This window comes from Anabas testudineus, chromosome 4 (assembly GCF_900324465.2).
Source record: "Anabas testudineus chromosome 4, fAnaTes1.2, whole genome shotgun sequence".
Taxonomy (NCBI): Eukaryota; Metazoa; Chordata; class Actinopteri; order Anabantiformes; family Anabantidae; genus Anabas; species Anabas testudineus.
Window position 1 is genome coordinate 10,349,314 of NC_046613.1, and position 22,419 is coordinate 10,371,732.

Consider the following 22,419-nt stretch of genomic DNA (forward strand, 5'->3'; position numbering starts at 1 on the left):
GTAGCTTGGTCCAACTTTCTGTGCAATACTGGCTTTGATGCTGGAATATTACGCCGCCCTTGTTTACTGAGCTGTTATTATATTGAGCACAAACATTATAGGAGCATTCATGTAAGTACAATATAAGAACCAGGAGTAACACACAGAGTTTGACACAAATGGTCTCTTTAGGACAGGGCCTCGGCATCACTTAATAAACCAGGACACATGTTAAGGACATTACACTCATGATGAACTATAAAACAAATGCTGCTTTAATGTTAACTCGTATTCCTGAGCTTATAGACATGACACCTAAACCAAAATAACCTCAAATCACTTCGAGGATGTGAGCGACTGTCAGAGACTACTTTATCCCGCAGCACCTATTTGTGCAGCTTATCCGCCGCTTGTCTGCTTTGTGTTCATGGGATTAGAAAGTCTTATTCCAATATGGAGGAAACAGGTCGCCCAGCTACTACTGTGCAGACGCGGGCACTCCTACGCCTCGAGTCTCCCTCCGCCGCTCATTGGTCCGTCGAGCAGCTTCAGCACCACGCAGCCTGAACAGCGACACTCAGCCGCGCAGCTTTCGTCGAATGAGGATGCAGCGCGGTGTACGCTGCTCCGCACGGTTACTATGACACTGTTTATCTGACTTTTTTATTTATTTATTTTTTTATTTTTTTTAGCCCTATTGTCATTGTTTCATCAATCTACAACAGATGCCTACGGTGCGTGAATTTGCAGCATCTCGCCTCGCTCGTTTTTGATCGCCAACGCGTCCCCGTCGTGTCGCCGAACCCTGCAGGAGGAAGCCCGTTTTCCAGTCGCAGATGCTCCGGCTCGCAGGATTTGTTTGTTTCGCCGGGTTTCCCTCTCATCGACTCGACAGACATGACGGACTGTAACGCTGCCGCTCGGGCTACAGGCGGCAGCGACGTCCCATGTGCAGTGCCGCATCAACGAGCCTCGCCGCCCGACCCCCGGGTCCCCCTGCCGGTGCCCCGGTGTCCGCCGGTACCTCAGTGCCTCTTGTGACATGACAGCTCGGGGAAGGAAGAAAAGGATCAAAGGTTACAGGCAGGGGTTCAAGCAGGAGCACAGGCGACTCGGATCCTTGCGGAGAGGGCACTCGGCAACAGACGGTCTGCTCTGTTCGCGTGGAGAGGATGCGACCATAACTTAACATTTCATGTGCTAGTCAATTCAGTCCTGCAGGGTCCTTCTCTTCTGGCTTGCAGCCTCCAGAGAGATCAGAACGAGGGGTCAACAGAGCAGTGCCCCTGGAGCTGGTTGATGTGTCCACACATCAGCAGGGCGGGTGCCTGCTGACAGAGGGATTGAGCCTGGGTCCTGGACTCAGCTGACCCAGCGGTGTCCCCTCCAGTGATCTCACTGAAGCCTTATTGTGATTATGATTTTAGGCCTACATCGGTGGTAGCACCCACATTTGCCTTACAGTCTTATCTGATGCACGGCCTCATAGTGTTGATACTGGTCGAGTCCCAGTCAGCCGTTCAGTTCTCCAGGCCTGTCAGGCTCACTTGGCTGCTCCTGACCATCACCTTCACCTACACAGCCATGGGCTGCATCCAGAGCATAGCCTGTAACAAGTCGCGCATCAAACGGGAGAACATCGTGGTGTACGACCTGTCCGCCACCATAGATCACTGCCCGACTGTCATCGAGGAGAACTCGCCCATAGTGCTTCGTTACAAGACGCCCTATTTTAAAGCCTCTGCGCGGATTGTGATGCCCCCTATTGCGCGCAACGAGACATGGGTGGTGGGCTGGATCCAGGCGTGCACTCAGATGGAATTCTACAACACCTACGGAGACATCGGCATGTGAGTTCACACCTGTGTCCACCGGTGTCCCCGTTGCATCCCTGTGACGTGCTTTTCAGATACATGAAGGTTTGAATGCATGCTTCCACACTCAAGTGCAAGTGCGTGTTCGTGCCTGCGCATCACACAGAGCTCCGTAGAGGAGCATTTGTGCACGCAGCAGGTTAACTGCTTGTCAGCCTCCTTCATTCAAACGCCCACCGACAGATTCTGTTCCTGTGACTTTGGCACCTAAATAGAAAAGCTGCTATTAGAGGAGCTAAACAACAGTTGCTGCTCTCACACTCAAAATGTGCCCACGGAGACATATCCTCCCCCACACCCCCACAAGACGCACACACACATTATCTGGAAGGCAAGTGTGAGGGGGTGTTTAATCCTGATGTGTTTATTGTGCTGGGTGGGTGTTGGGGGTGAGGGGATGGGGTTTAGGGTGGGGTGTCAGCAGATTGACAAACATGACAAAAGCTGTTACACTGACACAACACAAAGATGATGATAATCCACTGACCCACGGAAAAAGCACATACCATTTGCAGCCAGCTATTGTTTCATTGCAAGCTCCTGTCTTATAGACCATTTTTTTAAACTTCTGTTTTTGCCTTGTTTTAAAAAAAAAAAAAAATTTAAACTCAATTTGTAAGCAAACTGAAATCTGGACCTGTTATTAGGAACAAAAGTGAATGATGGCTCCTTCAATTAATCTGTCAATTCTTTGCACAAAATTACCAAAAATTACCATTGTAATTTACCAGCAGCCGTGATGACACCTCCTAATTGCTTGATTTTACCAAACAACAGCCCCCCCCCCCCTCCCAAACAAAAAAGTTTTAAATATATGTTTAAAAAAAGGCTGAAGCTGAAAAATAAGAATATTTGATAGTTTTGTCTGATTTGCCTAAATGATTTTGATAACTGACAGTAGCCTTAGACATTCCTGTTGATTAACTAGTAGATGAATCCAGTGTCAGCACTACCTGTCACCCTGCCCCTCTGGTCTGGAGTAGATATTTTTAGTGATTACATGATAAAATTCACAAAACGTGCGTCAGCTCATCTCTGGGATAAAAAGAATAGAACAGAGTCAGACTTGTGTTTTTGCACACAGTTACCCAGAATTCTCCTTGTTTCCAGTCTCATACTTCCTGTCTCCTTCCAGGTCGAGCTGGGAGCTGCCTCAGCTGCGAGAAGGCCTGGTGAGGGCCATCAGTGACTCAGATGGCGTGAGTTACCCCTGGTACGGGAACACAACGGAGACTGTTACCATTGTTGGACCCACGTCCAAGCCATCCCGCTTCATCGTCAGCATGAACGACAATTTCTACCCGAGCGTCACCTGGGCTGTGCCAGTCAGCGAATCCAACACGCCCTTACTGACTAACATCAAACGAGACCAGAGCTTCACCACTTGGCTGGTGGCGCTCAACACCACGTCCAAGGAAAAGATCTTGCTTCACACCATCAAGTGGAGGATGAAGGTTGATATTGCGGTGGATCCATCTCTGCCTCTGGGCTCCAGGGCCAGGCTGGTGGGCCGGGTGCACCAGGACCAACCTCGGGTACTGACACGCATGGAGCCCATTCCACCCAACGCCATGGGGAGGCCCAACGCCAACGATGCCCAGGTTCTGATGTGGAGGCCGAGGAGAGGGCCTCCGCTCGTCGTCATACCACCCAAGTAGGGCACTGAAAGCATCTGATTGGCCATTTGTTATGTCATATCAGAGCGGGCCACTTCTGCAGCGAAACGGCAAAACAGATAATCAGGTGGAACTTCGGATCTATTAGCAGGCTGAGACTCCTAAGAACTGTTGATGGCATAAATCAGAGTAGCAGTCTTTTGCATGTGAAAACTTGAGGGGACAACTGCCTTAATTCTCCCACCCCTGCCTTTGATGACCCAGAAAGTATGTCTGCCCCTACTTCTGGTGAGCTGTCGGGTGTTCAGGCTTTTACTGCAGTCCAGCACAACTGAGTGAAGCCTTTCTGAAAACCCATCACCAGGGTTGGAAAGTCACACAAACCTGTACTGTAGCTACTCAGGCCTACGAAGAAACGATCAAGCCTAAACACAGACCCTGTTTTAAAAAGGTTCTTCAGCCTTAATGATGACATGATCCCGGCCTGGTCTGTACTCTAAAGTGCTGAGTAAGAGTGTAACCAAGGAAAGGTGTAAGTGCTTACGTGTCACACAGGTCCAAGGAGCTTGGCACTGCTGTGGGGTTCATTCACAAAGGACAGAGAGAACTATAATATCACCTGAAATGTTACCGGATGGTGTGAGTGTGGGTGCGCAAGCATGTGTGTTTGTGTTTGTGGTTGTGTGTGTGTGTGTGTGTGTGTGTGTGTGTGTGTTGTGTTTTCTATAATTGAGCCCAGGGTTGTGTCCAGGTTTGCTGCTTTGTCACACCAGACTGCCTCACACTCTTTCATGCACACACACACACACACACACACACACATTCATCATTTGTGATTACGTTGCATTTTAAGGTCCTTTTAAAACTACGATTCGAAAAACAACACGCCTGCATCATCAGAGCTGCAGAAAGCACAGTTTGGATTTAGTCATACACACGGTCATAAATTAAGCCCTGCATATTTTGCCAGTTCATCCAAGCTGCAAAGCTTCTCCCTCCCTGCCTTTGGAAAGCCAGCGATGCCTGTGTTGTTGACGGCCTTCTACAGTAAAAAACATGATTTTACCCTGCACATGTCTCATCTAATCAGATTTTTGAGGTAAAGAAGCGAGTTTGCTTTATTTTAAAAGTGATCAAATAGTAGCTGCAGCAGGACAAACAGTAGACCTCTTTGCTTGGATCTTTTTTTCCACTCAGTGTATGTTGATGAAGATTGTTGTAAAAAAAAAGAGCTGTATTTATGTCAGACTTCAAGGATCAGTCACCCTCATTTGCAAAAATGTTGCTTCTTATTATTATCTGCATCTAGATGTGCAGATTTGGGGAATTTTACTTGTCCAAGTTTTCAACTATTAACTAATATGAAGAATCTACAGCCATGCTAGCGGCTCTCTGAGGCAGAAGTTTAGCATTACAACATTTGATAATTAGCACAAATGATTACAAATGCATACTTTCCATTTTCACTGATAAACCAATAACAGAGAAATACGGACCTGATGGTTGTCAGTAAGTTTAGAGGCATTATAGTTCATCCTCAGGGCACCACGAATAATTATATTGTTTTTTAGTGAAAAACGATGAATAGAAAACAAATGGTTGATACGGGCAACATTATGTGCATATACTGCAGGAAAAGAGTATTTCAGAGACAGGTGCAATGTTAGTCCAGTATTTTGCGTATCGGCCATGTCTCAGTTTCAGTTTTTTCATTTGTTTTATTTCGTTGACAGTTGTTATCCAGTCATTCTTTGTTGGTGTATTTGGCTGTAACCATTTTTACATCATGGCTTTTTTCCTCAGAGCCATGAGGAGTTTATCAAAATATTCCCATGTTACAAGGCTATCTGTGATTTTGCCAGGACATAATGTCATAAATGTGAAAAAGGAAAACAAATCATCATAATATATAGTAAATAAATAACATAACAATATATAATAAATAATAGTAATACGTTATTCCAGTATTTCATTAGCAATTTGTTATTATGAAATGACTGAAGGGCAAGACTAGAAAATATGAAAAGGGGTCATCCATTTTACCTCCACATTGCCTCCAGCATCTACCCTGTCCCTGTTCATCCCTTTGGGGAAAATTTCAATTTTGCAGTCATAAAGTATCTCACTGGGTTCCTCCAACTCACTCTTAACAAGACTTGAAATCCAGTAGTCTTAATTTTTCTTTCCCATATTCTTCCACATATATCTGTCTGGCACATAGTCAGATTTTTTTTCATTTAGGTTTTAATTCAATTGTATATTCCTGAAATCTGTTGTTTAGTATCATTAATCGTGTAGGCATTTGTAAACATGTGAGGTAGGACCAGCTTAGGTTCACTATCTGCTGAAACCACAAATCCAAACCAGAGAGTTCAAAGCCTTTGTCATATTTTATCAACCATTCCTTGATGGATAACTTAGTCCACGGATTCAGTGTGCCCAAGAAGTAATTAATATCATATCAAATTGTGTCAGTAACATATAGTTATTTAACAAAGGGACAGTCCAATTAATGATCTACTTCGCAGGTCGGCATTTGGTATCAGGCTTAAGGTTAATATTTGAATCTTGTGCAGGTTGGACCAAATGCTTTTTAGCAGAAACATCACTTTAAATATACGGTATTTCTCTCTGGGTCTCTAAGAGCAAGTAAAATATGATCCACAAATAGCCCAACTGTGTCTTATTTTTGACATCACATATTAAAATCCTATAAATCTCTCACTTCTGTCTTGTAGCCAGTGGTTCTAAGAATAGTGCAAAAAAGGGCAGGCCTCTTTGTAACCTAATAGGTCGAGAGAGAGAGAAGCCCATTGTTTCTTATTCCGGCTGAGGAGGATGAATTTAGTGATGTAAAATGTTTCACTGACTGCTCGTTGAAGCCAAATCTCTGTAATACTTGAAATCAGTAAGCCAACTCAACTCAATCAAACACAGTTTCTGCATCAAGGCTGATGAGCGCGGCATTGATATTTTTTTTTATTCACAAGGTCAATTGTGCGTAAAGTTCTACAAATAATGTTTTCTTCTTTGGGTTAAACTTAGCTTTCTAGGTCAGTTAGTTCAGATTATCTTACCCTTCACCCCTCATTGTTGTTATTGCCTCAGTCCATGAACGAGGTGTTTGTCCCTTTTTTAGGTTGTTATTAAGGTATTTTAGGATCTGTGGCAGGATTAAAAGTTTTAAAGATTCAGCACTGAAATCATCAGATAAGTGCTCTGTTAAACCTCAGAACTGTACTCCCTGGCATTTGGATGAACTGACCCTTTAGATTGGTTATACATACAGTCTCTTGTGTCATTATACAGTATGTTTTAAAAGGTATCTTTTTCTAAAGGCATACAACTGAAAATGACCCGAACCCAGAGCGCTGCTTGCAGAATATGATGCTGACAATGTTGCTTATTGTTTTACAGGCAGGTCTGTTTGGTGTATTTCTGTTCGTACACACTCAGCGCACAGTGGGCCAGTAAAACAGGTCATATGGAACTGCTGAGCTGGTCCACATAAGACAGAGATGAAGAGAGACGGAGGATGTAACCACGTTCCTTAACCCATGCTGCTCATTACTCTTGGTGCAAACCAAACGAGCCTTTGCACACATACATACACACCTCAGCTAGATACTAGAGCAATGATCACCTGAAGGACTGTTCTGCTTGTGTACTGCAACACACTCATTACGTAGAGACACATGGACATTGGATATTTTAACAACATGCCTAGTGTAGCCATGACAGTGAAGTGTGAGGCAAATAGCATGAGAGCCCACGTTGACAATCAAGGGAAAAATCTAGAGCAGCACTTTGAACTGGAGAAACTTTGGGTGACCTTTATTGGTCTGGGATTTTATTCGGAGAATTGAGGCTTTTATAAAGTGAAACAAAGTTGAAATCTTTTTTCACACACATTGCCCGTATTAAAATAAAGTGTTAACATGCATTTATACTTGACCAAGAGGTCACACAGTCTGGTATCTGTGTGTATCAGGGCCTCAAGTGTCTTTTACAGTAACAGATGTGCCTGAGGATAAGAGGGTAGAGCAGCAGACAGCCCTTTGTGAGGAGCTTGACTTGTTGATACCTACTTGTTTTGCTGATTGACCGGATTTTAATGCAGTGATTCTTTAAAAATGACTGTGTAATGGTGTTTTACAGTGTTACAATGTGAAGGGCGTAAAACTCGGCCATGTTGCAGTCGTTTCTCTCAGACTGTCTGGATTTTGCATGCAGTGTTTTTAAAAGTCATTAAAACAAAATGTCAAATGCATCAAAGTGTGAATTTGTTCGTATGACGTAGTTTGCTGTTTTGAAGCGTCGCGACAGATATGAAATCAGACAAAGTTGATGTTGAATCAATACAGAATATAAAATGTAAATGTTTGGTGCAGACGCAATAACACACTGAAAGAAGGTTAAAGGAAACATTTCTCTTTTATAAAAGATTCACATATTGGTACTTCAAATAATAAAGTTATTAATTATACCCGCTTTATCCCATGAAAAACAGAAGTAGTTCCAGAAGTAAAACACCAGTCAAATCATACAGTCAGGTTACTTTCTCACATTCAGCATTTTTTGATTACTTTGCCACAGAAAGAACAGAATATATTGTTACACAAGCACAGGACATGAAGAGTCAGATACTAATAATCAGTGGCTTTGAAAGTAATTTAAACTTAAGCCTAATAAATGAATTGATAACCTAGATAGTCAAGGCATTTAGATTTATAGGTTACAATTTAAAAGGTGGTGAATTATTTGCACCAAAGGTTAATAGAAAATCAAATCCCCACATAATCAAAGTGTCCTTTCCACTTCAAATATCTAAATCATTAAATAATCCCTCCTGTTACAGCCTAAGAAACTATTTCTGAAATGTCATATTAATGTATTCCATTAATACATCCAGATTAGACAGACCGGAGTTGTACAGTGAAAAAGAAATACTGTTTATGTTATCAAAGACATCCCAGTGACTATATGTTGCCTGGCAACAAAAAAATGGTTTCTAAAAATAGCTAAACAAAACGCAACACGTGAGCTATAACTTATACTTGTTATAATCACTGCAGCCGCCACAGCCTAAAGGCCCCTGATAAGCTTTTGGCCCCGACTTGTGCCTCGCAGGGAGGGAGGCCTCTTAAAGTGTGCACAAATCCCAGCATGCTCCAAACCCAAAGTTAACCTTCACCATTCACAACCTAAACTACGACTTGCACACAGCTTTAGAGTTTGCGGTGCCTGAATCTGGACCGAAATGTGCTTTTAGAGGCTAAAGTGGGGCATGAGGTGACAAGTCAACAGTTTGGGCTAAAGTCGCGCTAGTTCTGAAAAATGCGGCAAAGAACGAGATTTAAAAAGTGCTGCATGCCTGCATGCCTCTGTAATGCTTTAATGTATAGATGTGATTGGCGTGGCAGTAGCACTGCCGGTAAAACAGGTTCCTTAAACACAACAGGTCCCATCAACAATAGCTCTTCAACTCTGGAGGTGTGGCAGTCGAGATTACCTCTACAGCAGTTACAGGAAAAAAAGAAAAACATACACTCTGAGCCTGTTTCACCACAGTTTTCTTTTCTCATTGGTTACTCTTCCCAGCGGAGGCACATTTGGTGTGTGAGACTCATCACAGTTTTGTGCTTGCTGTTTTAATCTCCTTTTTTACTTTTACTTCTCTTGTCCTCTATTCACAACCTGCTTTATCGCCTCGCTTTCTACTACAGTATCTCTATGCTATCACTTTCTGCTCCTCCTTCTTGTTTTCACAATGTTTTTTTTTTAAATCTATGTCCTTCTCTCCCCTGCTTGTCTTCATGCTTTAACAGGGCCTCCTACTTCTGCTATCATGTCAGCCATGAGTGTCCTATGCCCTGCTGGGGTTGGAGGGAGGCTTTCCTTCGTAGCCGTATAGGAAAGTGGCCACAATGACCAAAATGGCCCCCAGGAAGAACACGCTGTGGACAACAGCAGACATTATTGGATTAACAAGCGGTGGTTAAGAAATACAAAAATAAAAAATATACAGAGTAGACACAGAGGGAAACACAGTGACTGCTTTCTGTACCTCGTCGGGTCGAAGTCCTGCAGCCAGAAGTATGATATAAGAGTTGACAGTATGATGGAGAGGGATGTAGCAAAGCCCTTGAGGATGTTGTCTGCATACTTGATGACCGCTGCTATGACTAGACCACCCAGCGCCTGGAAAAGCAACAAACACGCAGACACAGATGGACAGAGGCATGACCTGTAAGGCACACAGAATCTGATCCTCGAAATTAGAGAGTCTCCTGCTAGCCCAGAGGCTTGGTAATGTTTGTGACAGTTTTGTTGGGAAATACATATAGAATCACTGTCGGTGGAGTGAGGGTTACCTGCAGTGCCACAACAATCCAGGTGACTGTGTTGTAACCCTGGAACATTCCTGACTCCTTCACTCTCTCCCCATCGTAGGCCAGCATCCCAACAAGACCAAACACCAGACCAAACATCCCTGGAAATATGCACACAATACGTAAATGAGCAAAGCTAAACACAATTCAAATGTGCTGATCAAAATAAAGCTTTAACAGTTTAGGACAGGGGTAGCTATGGCTCAGATAACAGAAAGGATCATCCCCTTATTCCAGGATCAGTAGTTCAGATCCCCAGTTCCTTCCATCCTTCAGCTTTACATGCACTTAAGTAACCAGGTTTCTGAGAGAGGTCTCTCTAATGCAGGTAATCCAGGAATGAGTTTACATGGGATTAATTAACTTGGTTACTGTAAATCTGTGTACATTACATGCAGCAGATGAGTAATCTGATGTCTCTTCTATCGCTGACTTATTTTGCAAACATGGGTCACAGATGTCAACTGTACAGTGACTCGTCTTTTTTCGTGACAACGTAGTGAGACAAAGATCGACAGGAATTCATTTCACAGCATAAACTGTTTGAATTTAAAACATACAGAAAGTGGAGAGTCATTTATTTAGACAATCATTGGTCACTTTGTGTTTCAGTTTTTTGTTTTTCAGACCACTAACATGCCAAAAATGAAAAATGTTCTTGTTTCCCCAAACTCAGTCTTTATGCTATCTTAACTAAATGCGTATTTCCCATAACAGAAAGAAGAAAACCCAGGACTGTGGACATACTAACAATAAACAAAGCTACATTTTCACAGCACTCTGGCTTAAAAAGGCAGTTTAAGGCTTTCTAATTGAGAATTTATCTGATGAGAAGTTGCAGATGGCACTGGTGTTGTCTGCCCTTGGACTTTTGGTTGCTGCACTGTTTGGCTAAGCTAAACAACCAATCAGAATGGTCTCTCTCACTGACACAGTCATGCCAAATCATCATATTGGATCAGCCACGGACAGAGGTCTCAGAAGTGTCAATAGTGTGAAACAAATAACAAAAACTAGTGTGACAGACACTGATATTGGCCAGAGTGCCAATGTGAGTGAAAGAGCCTAGCTGAGGTGACATCTTCAAATTGTTGTTGTTGTTTTTTTGTCAGAGCAACTGTTCAAAAGCCAGAAATATGCAACTAACAGTCATATAAAACAGAAATATTTGGCGTCCTTGCTCGTGAAATGACATAATTCAATTTCCTACATTTTCTATTTTGTTGTATCACGTTTACAATTGCTAACACCCACACACACACATAAAAAAATAAATAACACACACTGCATTTCTTCAATGCTTTTGCCTAGTCTCCAGGAATTAATGCAGATGAAAAAGCTCCAAGCTCACACCAGGAATCACAGGAGACTTACCACATGCCTCACACTTTCCAGGGTAAAAATAAACTTGACAGGAACATTCATCTTAACAGAAATGTATTGGAGGTAAAGAACCCAGCTGGGTCTCTTTGTGCAAGGAAGAAAGGAACCTGTACCTTGCCTCAGAAAAATGGCAATGGGGGCTTTTTGTAATCTTCCTACAAACTACGTCTCACAGAGTTACGTTCCTGTTGATAGACTTGCATCACTCAGGGAACAGTAGCTGGTATTACGCTCAGGACTGACTGATGAGTGGCTTGATACGACTGCTTGATGATTACTGACCTAGCTGGATGTTGCGGACCCAGACGCTCTGTTTGCTCTCCTTAAGGATCTTCTCAAAATAGACACCAGCGAACCCACTGGAGCAGCACGCCACCAGAACTGCAGTCACTCCGACAAACTGGGAGCCTGCAGACAGCGTCTCCTTCTCTGTGGCCGGAGCAGACTCAGAGGGCCACTGCAAGCACAAGAGAAGCACGTGGATTATAATTAACACTGAGCTTCAATATTCACTGTCAACTTTTGAAACAGACTCCCTGTAACAATTGTTTTTTTATAGGTGCAAATTAAACCCACAAGATCTCAAGCTTCAACCTTTCTCTAAATCCCTGATCCTGAGTACCTGAAATTCATTGAAAAGCACCTTCCCAAATTTGCAGAGTCGTAAAAATACTGCAGAGTGTAAGTACCTGTGTTACAGTATGTGCCGCAGTAAGCAAAAAAATAGTTGTTAATGCAAAAAAAAAAAAAAAAAAAAAGTCTGTGCAGTGTAAGAAGGATTTTGTAGCCACTGCACTTTTTGTTTGAGTAAAACAAATGTGTGTTTGTGAAGATATTTAACATCACAGAACAAAGTGGAGATATTCTTAGATAAAAATCACTTCAATATGTTAATCATTTCTGAAACATGATGCTGTTTGCTTTCCCCATTGTTATTTCCTCAATACACCCCTACGCGAACCTTCCTGAGTGAGAACTAGGAGCACAAAAACTGTGAAAACTGAGACGTGCTTCTTTGTTTGCAGCTCATAGTCGTGTATGGACGTGTGTTAATATTATATTTGATGTGAAAATCTGTAATCTTCAGTAAAAGTCATGATTAACCCACAGACACATTCCTGCACAGTAATGTTGCCATCCAATGATCATGTAGCTATATGAATGTGTAGCATCGCGTCCTCCCCCTCCATTGTGCTTCTCTCTACGGGCTCAGTCAGCGGTAAGATCACATCCACTGTAATACTCGCTGTCAGGCAGTTTCTTTGTTTTGCCAAGGTGGAGGAGGAGGTGTTACCACAACAGTCTTTCCCTTTTTTGACACTTAATCATTCTCATAACCAATATTTAGTCAACGCTATAGTTCAGGCCTCGTGATTTTGTTTTATTTATATAACCTTTATATCCCACTGAGATTAAGAGTTTATTCTTCCTGCCTGGCCACATAAAGGAGAAGGATCTGATTATAATAAAAAAAATAAAATAAAACACAGGCAAACTTCCAATAGTACATGCATAATTAAAATTTAAAAGTGAACACCTACGTAACTGGCCACATTTGACTCTTACATTAAAAAAACAAAAAAACATGTTTTTTAAAGTCTCTCAATTTGATATCAGGCATAAGCAGCGTAAACTGCAGTTCAGTCTGATTATCAGACTGTTCAAAAAAGCCTCAAGACTCTTGTTGTGTGTTTTATTGTATGTAGTCTATCATATATCAAATATAATGCAACTACTCAGAGACTTGAAGTTATACTGGACCTGCACAAGAGCCACTCCAGCCATTAGAATCAGCAAAGAGAGCCACTGGTAGATGCCCAGCCTGCGGCCCAGCATGGACACTGAGAACAGAGCCGTGGTCAGGATCTTCAGCTGGTACGTCACCTGATAGAAACGAGGTGAGAAAACGAAATAATCTGTGAACAAAAACGATGTGCTATCTGCAAAAAGGATCACAAAGACACATGAGCTCCTGGGATTGTCACACTGAATCATACTGTGAGTCACTGTGATTCACACAGTCGCTTGTCTCCTAAGCCTGTCCTCTGCTGTACCTGGTAGGTGGCTGCATCCAGGTTGGACAGAGCGACGTAAAGCAGGTTGTTCTGCAGGGTGTAGATCCCCGAAGGGATCGCCAGCTTCAGTGTTTCTATAGGTTTGTGAACAATCTCCTGACGCAAGATGCTGTTCAGAGCTCGCATGTTGTAGCCTGAAGAATGAAAACACACACGTTAGACAGCAAGACATCGACCCTACGACCACTGTACACCTGTACAATCGAATGCAACAGTCTAATACAGCAGCTCTGCCACAAATTCTACTTTTACAAAGTTACATTTTACCAGTTTGTCTGAAAGGTGATAATTCTATTAAATGTTTATTATGAAGGTCACAGTAGGGGGATGGAGTCATGTTGGACATTTTATTAAGAGGCCAAACCAGCTGACTTGAAAAGTGCCCGTTTTGTTTCCATTTTTAATTAATTGTTTCCAATTCTCAAACATTTTGAATTTTTAGTAACACAGCAAACAGAACAAGAAGCTACTCTGAGTTTACTTAGCAGTATTATGTTGTAAAACTTTGTTGTCTCACACTGACCTAATGAATTACCTAATTTAAGTACTCAATTTCTGGTGCTGTATTGTCCAGTTTAAATTCTGACTGCACTCTTTACAGCCCTTGTAGTTGTAGTAGGTGTGTAGTGTAAAGTGAAATATCTAATTTAATATAATTTTGTTAAAAGTCTATGCAGTGATATTGGATATTATAATTTGAGTCTACTCATACGAGTGCTGACAGAGCTGTGGCATGAGAGCCTATGATCTCACGTGTCAAAGAAATAATCATCTAGATTCACATCTATATTGATAGACTGTGGATTATTATAAAGTGTCAGGTTATAGCTCGTAGGTCTGTTTAAACAAGGAAATGTGCAAATATGTGATTCATGTACTGTTTGCGCTGTCATTGGGTAAGAGGTGGGGAAAGGCAGACCAATCACAATCACACCTATGGGCAATTTTAGATTCGCCAGTTAACGTAAAAAAAGAAAGGAAGACACAGTACTCGGAGAACCCGGAAATACCCCACGCAGACAAAGGGAGAACATGCACAGGAAGACAACCAGGCAACCTGTGGATTCAAACCTGTATCCTTCTCGCTGTGAGGTGACAGTGCTGACTAAACCACTGCTACAGCACTGTGCTGTCCCAAATGCTTCATAGCCTAGTAAATGATCTGAGCTTACTCCTGTGACACAACATCTACTGTTTGACCGTAGTTGTAGACAAACCAGCTGATTAGTCATTTCAGCACAATAGTTTAGCCACTACAAGCTCAGATTTGAACTCATTATCTAACCTTATTGTAGTTTATATTTTCCTTAAATCTTATCACAGTATTACAATTTTACTAAAGACACAAGGTGATTTAGTCATTCTAAATAAGAAACAAATTGCTTCTGCTGTATATTCAAGCTTTGGCAGCATTATACATGTATAAGATCTGACCTTATTGAAGTTAGGCTTATAATATAATTATCTTTATTATTATTATTAACAGCATCTGTTGAGTAGTAACATGTGTCTACAGGGATCTAATGTAAATAAATCCAGAAACAAAAGGTGCTTCTGTAGTAAGAGAGTGTCCTTTTTGTAGAACAATCTGAGCTTGTGTCCATGTACACTAACCGTGCTCCTTGAAGACCAGCAGCACACAGGCCAGGATCTTCATGACCTCTGCCACCACCACAGCTGAGGAGGCCAGGTACCGGGGGCCCTCAGCCTGCAGGGTGCGGGAGTAGCGCATGGTGAGCACCAGGGAGGTGGTCTGGAACACCAACACGCCCAGAGAGAGGTACTTCAGCCGGGATGAAGCCATGGCCACTGGTCGGGGAGATACTGGTCGAAGAAAAATGACAAAGATAGACGTAACACTTACGGGACAAGCAGTGAAGATGTGAGTGTCGCTGAGAACTAAACCCAGAATCACAACGAGCTCAGAAAGAAGATTTTTATGCATCAAGACATTTTTTACTCAAAGACAAAAACACTGGGGAGAAAAGCAGGAAGCGGCTCTCACCTGTTTCCCTTTGCTTCAGTGGCGCTTTGAAAGCAGTCCCCCAGGCGAATATATGTGTCTCCAAATCAAATAAGCGTCTGGTTGAGGGTTTAAACCTCGGGTCTGGTCCGATCCCAGCGGCTCCCTCAGTCAGACAGACTCAGACCAGGTACCGGAGGCTCAACCCAGCTGTCAAAACAGCAGCACTTCAAGTCCTGGCGTCCATTGACCCTCGCTGGTTCTGTACCGTCCGCTGAGAAACGCTCATTATTCTTATCTTATCTTCACACCGCCTGTCGAAACACTCACAAACATTTCAGTAGCAGCTAGATAAAAGGCTGAATTATACATCGGTGGAACGGAAAGAATGACATGCATGTAAAGTCCGGGATGATTTCCGTGTACAGACTTCTTCTTCGGCTGTTTTCGACACTTTCCGTGAGACACTGCGCCCCCTGCTGCCCCGGAAACAAACAGCACCGCTCCGCTGGATACTAAGATGTGGAGGAGTGAGGTCAAAGTTTATCTGCTTCACGGAGTTTGAAGTGTAAAAATCTTGTAGATATTTATTTGGAATTTAAACAAAAGTTACGTGAAACAGTAAAAGTAAATCATGTGATTCTCCAAGACAGTGCAGAGTTTATAATATAAATATCTTTTCAGTCTATCCAATAAAACTGCACTCTGTTCTGTTGTATTGGTAGAATAAGTTAAACCTATACGCGAAACATCCAGGAACCAGGTGTATGTAAGGAATCAAGCTAATGTCTTGAACATGTTATATTCCAATGGCTATCAATTGCAAAAACAATAAAAATAAAGACACAAACATGAAAACTTGTTGAGATTTGGGTTTTATTTCGGTAAGCACATTTGGTTGATCATTTGTTTTCCAAAAGAAAACTTATGACAGTTTTAGTCTTCTACCTCATACAAACTTGGTGACAACTACTTCATATGACATGTAAATTATATGCTATTTGGTTAACATAAGAAAGTACAATAAAAACATTTTATATACAGAACATAAGACACATGGCCTTGCATATGTACGGCAACTGACATGCACAGTGCTTAAAAACAACATTGTGCGCTGTACCTCAATGAACAGCAAAAGTGTTTGTGAAACTGTAGGGACATCATAGTACAGAGAGAGAGAAAGTGTCCGGCACTGGGAATATTGATGAATCATACCCCTTAATTTTTCGAAAACGACAGTAGTAACGGGAAACAAAGGCAACATTTATTGACACGAAACTTGTTTGCTTTGACTTTTTGCATTTCACTTTTACAGACAAGGACACACCTGAAATTTGGACATTATGTAAATTTTTGGCTGAACATAACAAAATTTGGTCTTGTAGAAACAGATTTCCTCTTTTTAAAGTAAAAAAACAAACAAAAAAAAAAAAACAGTGTTTGATTGTCTGTGTTCACAGAGCAGTAACACAAAGCTGCTCAATGTTCACCTTTCAGAAGGAAGATGGAAAAAAAAAAAATACTTTCATTTCACCTTTATCGCCTCTAGACTTGGTATATGAATCATGACCATTTAAAAAAAAGAAAGCTGCAGAGATACACTGATTGTGGTTAAGCAAAAGGTAAAAACTGATTAAATGATTTTGGAAGAGAAACTATTTAAAAGTGGCAGGTTAAAAAGTAAAAACATGCACCTCTGTAACATTCAGAATCATTCGAGAAGTGCCAATAGTATTCATATAAAAACAAAGAGATATTTCAAAACTCAACACATCTTTGCCAAATAAACGCTCAGCAATAACAAGGAGAATGTGCTGTAAGTCTATATACAGTTCATCGTACAACAAACGAAACCCAATGACAAAACAGTAACTGTGTTTGTGTTTGCATAAAGTTTGTCAAGCTTCTGAATTAATCCCTCTACAAAACAGAAAGTATAGCTGCGCCATCTGTGACGAGAAATCACAAGACAGCATGTGACTGTGTCCATACAAACCCTGATTTGGTTTTCAAATAAAATCTGTATTTCTGTAACAGCAACTGTCTTTGAAACATGGTAAATACACTGATCACACTGCACCTAACAGGCGCAAGAAAAGATTGCATTAAATGAACCTTTTAAACGTCATTCTCTTTGTGTTTGTCTTTCTAATCATGCAACACCCTTTTCTAAAATTCCCCCTTTAGCACATTAAAAACAGACTGCATGAATTAGAAGTGATAAGACAACAACTAGTAAGTTTTGCTTTGAGAATTAAAGCATCAACTGCACATAAGACGTCGTATTACAAAAAGAAGAGTGAATGGTTTTGAGGAGTTAGTACTGACAAGCTTAGCAAATAGCAGATGTCCAAAACAGACAATATCAATGCAGAACGTCCACAGTGCTGCGTCAGCGTCCATCTCAATAGTCTGTTTTTCGGATATGGTACCATCTGGTCGGTAGTTTCTCGATGATCCCTCAATTAACAGTTTATGCTTGGGTGCCAAAGAGAGAGTAACATGTCCTGACTCAGCCAATAGAAAGCAGAGGATGCTCAACTGGGATCAAAGCAACTACACAGCAAAAGGAAACAGCTTTTTGGTACTGAGAACTTTTGATTTCTAGCTGATAATACTCAATTACATTTTAGAATCTATAAACAGTTTTCTTAAGTGCAAAGAGGAGGAAAATTATGACAGAATAGGCAATTTTTATAAAGAACATAGAGAATTAACAGGAAAAGCATTGCAGTTCTTTTGTGTTGTCATTTAACCAGATCAGTCTTTTGATGCTTTCCTCTGGTTGACCTACGCAAACACCTGCATGTTTCCGAGCTGAGGCTGCTGAGAGGCTTGCTGCATCTGTTGCGACTGTGGTTGCAGCTGCACCTGTTCTGGAATGTGTGTGTGGCGTGATGACGGCAGCGCATGGTGGGGGTTCCCCAGAGGAGTGGGGCTGGTGGTGACATCAGACCAGTCCGAGTTGGAGTGGGGTGAAGAGGAAGACCAAGGGTCTGGGGATTCGGGTGAGGGGGTGAGATACGGATGCTCGCTGGGTGGGTGGGCAGAGTGGCCAGGGGTGGTTCCCTCTGAGCCAGCAGTGGTATAACTGTGCTGGGAGGGCGGTGTGGGGTATTTATCCACAGGGCTCTGCATGGGCGGATAGGAGGGAAGTGGCCGAGACTGGCTATCAATTCCTCCGTGGCCAACGGTGTGCGGGTGCTGCAGGGTGTGGGAGAGCCCGTGTGTCATCTGCTCAGGCATCTGGTAGATCATACCCTGTGCGCAATGGAGGTGGCCGGGCCCCTGCTGGGCATGGCCCTGATTGTGGTTCTGCCCCTGGGACTGTGCAACTTGTACCTGCCCTGCCTGTGGCTGCTTCATCATTGTTTGGCCCCCTCCAGGGGCCATCATCTGGAATGTGACGATAGGCGGCAGCTGCTCTCTGCTCATTGTGACATTCATGGGAGTCAGCATCGGGCCCTGACCGTGATGTTGACCCATTCCAGGGTGAGAACCCCCCATCTGGTGTGGTACAAGCCCAAACATATGGCCACTATAGCTATGCTTGGACATGTTCATCCAGCCCTGCTGCTGTCCTAGCATGTGGCTGACAGGGGGCAGCATTGGTCTGGAGGAGGGGCTGCTCAGGAGGGGAGGGGTGTTTGCAGTGGTAGAGACGGCAGCGGACACATCGCCTGTGTACGAGTGTGGTGATTCCAAGGAGTCAACAGGTGACATGGTGACAGAGCTCTCTGGAAGCCCTCCTGCTGCCTTGACACCATTCACGCCACCTCCTCCTGTACTTCCTGCACTTCCTCCTCCTACTGTGGCTCCTACCCCTGGCCCCTCTCCTCCAGCAGGCTTCTTTCTTCTCTTTGCCTTCATATCTTTTAGCTCCTTAGCGCCTCCACCAACACCTCCTGCCTTTGCCCCACCTCCACCCCTCCTGCTCTTCTTCCCCTGTGGGCCAGGGCGCATGCCAATGAAGCCTGCTCCATTCGCTCCACTCATAATGCAGGCATTTCCTCCTCCACCCATGTGATTGGGCCCGTTGTGTGGACTGTGAACCAAATTGTACTGGTCCAGAAGGCGCACTATGTCATGATGCATGCGCTCTTGAGCGGTGTCGCGGGGCAGCCGATCCAGGTGATCAGTGATGTCACGGTTGGAGTAGTGGTCAAGGAGGACTTGAGCTGCCTCGAAGCTGCCTTCCCTGGCTGCGAGAAACAGTGGAGTCTCCTCCTGAGGCAATCACAAATGACAGTCCATATTCAAAATTATGTCATAAAGTACAAATTCACTGTCAACATATGGGACACCTAATTTATCAGGGTGCTGAAAAAATATCTTGGTTTAGCAAAGACTCCAATGTATTTATAGATACAGTACTAATAATTGAAAAACCACAACTTTAAACAAAAGAACACACCTTGTTGTCCTGCATGTCACGATTGGCTCCATTCTTTAAAAGGACCAGAGTGGCCTCCACATTATTAACTGCAGCTGCCCAGTGCAGAGCAGATTTGCCTAAAATGGTCAAGTATTAAGAAAGGACACAGAAGGACATCCACATTAAACAGAATTATATGTTTACATTTTAGTGGCTGTATCAATATATACATCATAGTATGTACTGCTTTTTCAGATACTAATCAGAGCACTTTATGGCTTAAAGGCTACCGTTTATTGCCATAAACCACTATTTGAGGGCTTGTCCTGCTTAAAAACCTTTTCAAGATTCCTTTCACTAGTACGGCAATGTCAACACAATCACAGATTTAAAGACAAAATTAAGACATCTGAAAAAGGTAGCAACAACAAATGCTGTTTTCTCACCGTGGTCGTCTACAGCATTGATGTCAGCATGGCAGTGGATCAGCTCTTCCACCATGCCCTCCACAGCTAGCCTTGCTGCAAGGATCAGAGGTGTAGTGCCGTCATTCATCCGGGCATCCAGTTCTGTTGCACGATTGCGAATCAGAATCTGAGAGAGGACATAGATACATGAGACATGATGAGTAACAATGAAAGGCCTCAGTGAAGTATCAATTAATTACTATAAAGGCAACCGTCTCACCTGGAAGACTCCCTGGGCATCAGCTGCCACTGCAGCATGCAGAGGAGTTCTGCCCATGTTGTCATGGACGTTGGGATCAGCTCCAGCATCCAGGAGTCTTTTAGCAGCATCGGCCCTGGCGTAGCGAGCAGCCAGGTGCAGAGCAGTTTCTCCTGTGCGGTCAGTCTGGGCCATCAGTGAAGCACCCTGAGAGATCAGGTCTGAAATGACACTCGGCCCTGGTTCGTCTCCACCACTCTCCTCCTCCTCTTCTCCATGCAGGCTGCAGTCTGGGCCTCCACCATTACGCAGCGATGCCAGCATCAGTGGGGTGAAACCATCTGAGAGACGGAAAAAGTATTATTAAAATAACAGTAGTTAATAATTAAACTCAATTATTCATAACAAATGACTGAAAATTAGCCAAATCGATTTCTTACCAGGTCCCTTGACATTAACATCTAGACAGTCAGCATCCAGGTCAGCCTGTGGAGGTGTGAGTGTGATATCAGCAGCCTTGCGGTGCTGCAAAGTCCATTCCCTTCGGTCAACACTTCCATCCATAGCCATGGGCAGCAAAGGTTTGTCTTCAGTCTAAAGAAAGCAACAGAATTTGAAACATTCACAACAACCAAAAACCATTCATCATAAAAAGGGTTCTCAATTTAATTTGAATTATTTAGATCCACCAACTTTATTTTTCACTTACTCTTGGTTTCTTGGATGGGGCCTCGTCTTCTAGCCACCTTTGACCTGCATCAATCATTGCTCCATCCTGGGTCTTGAAGTTCCTGATGTAACAACAGTGTAATGTGACAACAGTAGTAACATTTCATTGTACTAATATTTATTTTAGGACACAATGTGCATGCTCAGTTTAACATTCGAACCAACACCAGATTTGAACACAGCCTTCTACTGATGCCATTCAGCTGTTAAAACTATTTAATGTCCAACTTTGTAATGTGATTTTAAATAAGAGGGATATTTGTTCATTCTAACTTATATCTAATTCTTGATATAAGTTCTCATCATAACTTTGTTTTATATGCCCCGTTTTACTTTTAATTCAAGATGCATGTCCTTATATCCACTCACTTCATGTCAAAGTCGTCCTGTCCAACAGGTTCTCTCCTCTTGTCATTTTTATTTGCCAGGAAGCCATCAGGCAGCCACAGGACACCATGTTTGTGCTTCCTCTTGGCTGCTAACATCCCCAGAACTAGGATAAGCAGAATAATAACCACAGACACTCCAACTACATACTTCAGAATATCTGGGGGTTCTACCACCATTTGCGTTGGCTCACCTGGAAGATAAGACAAGTATAAATGTTAGTTGACTTGTGTTTAAGTGATGTAAGTTTTTACTTAAAAGCATGCCAATTACATTGCACAAAGTGCCCAGTGAGAGGCCTACTTACTACGAACAGACACCAGGGGGTAAGGCAGTTCAGACTTTATGTGTGCTGCTGCTATGAAGGATGCAGTCTCATTAGTGTTGGAGAAACAGTTCACAGAGCTCTGGGAACATTCACGGTTATCAATCTCCAGGTAAACCTCAGAACTGCACAGTAAAGTGGGAAAATTCAAAGATAATTAATGATAATTGGAGACTTTCTTTTGAGTTAATAAATATGTGACGATTTCGTCATGAGCTATACTTACCCAATAACTTCCTTCTCCAGTTCCCGCCTGCTTCTGCCACTCTGGTCAGGTCTTCCTCGTTCCTCCTGCTCCTTATAGTAAGGGTATACCATTGGTTTTGTATTTTTATCTAACTTCACCCGCAGGTTAGTGTGCAGCAGGGCTCCCAGTGAGCGCAAGAAACCTTTTAAGTCACCAAGTAGCTCCTCAGGTTGCAGCAGGACCACAATAACCAGTGTGCCATCCGCTATTTTGGCTGGAGTGTCTATAGAACAGTCTAGACCGTCCCAGCCACAGGCCTCTGTGTTGCAGCTCTGGTCACAGTTTTTGTCACCATAGTGGTCTGCGCAGTACTCGCTATACCTGAAAAAACACAGTGCAAGGAGGATGAGTGTTTGTTGATTTACTTTAAAATGTATTTGTGCATCACAGCAATAAGAGCAATGAAAA

At 42.8% G+C, this 22,419-nt stretch overlaps 3 protein-coding genes across 3 annotated transcripts in view; 1 reads left to right on the plus strand and 2 right to left on the minus strand.

Moving 5' to 3' along the window:
- The first annotated feature begins 1,548 nt into the window (after nucleotides 1-1,548).
- fam78bb (family with sequence similarity 78 member Bb) lies at nucleotides 1,549-3,511 on the plus strand. Its single transcript, XM_026346140.1, has 2 exons — nucleotides 1,549-1,829; nucleotides 2,989-3,511. The coding sequence occupies exons 1-2, from the start codon at nucleotides 1,564-1,566 to the stop codon at nucleotides 3,509-3,511; spliced, it is 789 nt and encodes a 262-aa protein (XP_026201925.1). The 5' UTR covers nucleotides 1,549-1,563.
- Nucleotides 3,512-7,884: 4,373 nt separating this feature from the next.
- slc35a3a (solute carrier family 35 member A3a) lies at nucleotides 7,885-15,745 on the minus strand. Its single transcript, XM_026346094.2, has 8 exons — nucleotides 15,325-15,745; nucleotides 14,934-15,143; nucleotides 13,299-13,453; nucleotides 13,006-13,128; nucleotides 11,527-11,701; nucleotides 9,844-9,962; nucleotides 9,537-9,670; nucleotides 7,885-9,426 (listed from the first exon to the last, which is right to left on the minus strand). Exons 2-8 carry the CDS (start codon nucleotides 15,121-15,123, stop codon nucleotides 9,336-9,338), a joined length of 987 nt encoding a protein of 328 aa, XP_026201879.1. The 5' UTR covers nucleotides 15,124-15,143; nucleotides 15,325-15,745; the 3' UTR covers nucleotides 7,885-9,335.
- Nucleotides 15,746-16,139: 394 nt separating this feature from the next.
- Nucleotides 16,140-22,419, minus strand: part of notch2 (notch receptor 2) — a 40,992-nt gene continuing 34,712 nt past the window's right edge. Inside the window, exons 27-35 of the mRNA XM_026346461.1 lie at nucleotides 21,991-22,332; nucleotides 21,747-21,889; nucleotides 21,422-21,632; nucleotides 21,033-21,114; nucleotides 20,764-20,917; nucleotides 20,345-20,664; nucleotides 20,104-20,251; nucleotides 19,697-19,794; nucleotides 16,140-19,509 (exon numbers count right to left, since the gene is read on the minus strand). Of these exons, the coding sequence (XP_026202246.1) occupies nucleotides 18,073-19,509; nucleotides 19,697-19,794; nucleotides 20,104-20,251; nucleotides 20,345-20,664; nucleotides 20,764-20,917; nucleotides 21,033-21,114; nucleotides 21,422-21,632; nucleotides 21,747-21,889; nucleotides 21,991-22,332 (2,935 nt within the window). The 3' untranslated portion in view covers nucleotides 16,140-18,072. The remainder of the gene's footprint in view (nucleotides 19,510-19,696; nucleotides 19,795-20,103; nucleotides 20,252-20,344; nucleotides 20,665-20,763; nucleotides 20,918-21,032; nucleotides 21,115-21,421; nucleotides 21,633-21,746; nucleotides 21,890-21,990; nucleotides 22,333-22,419) is intronic.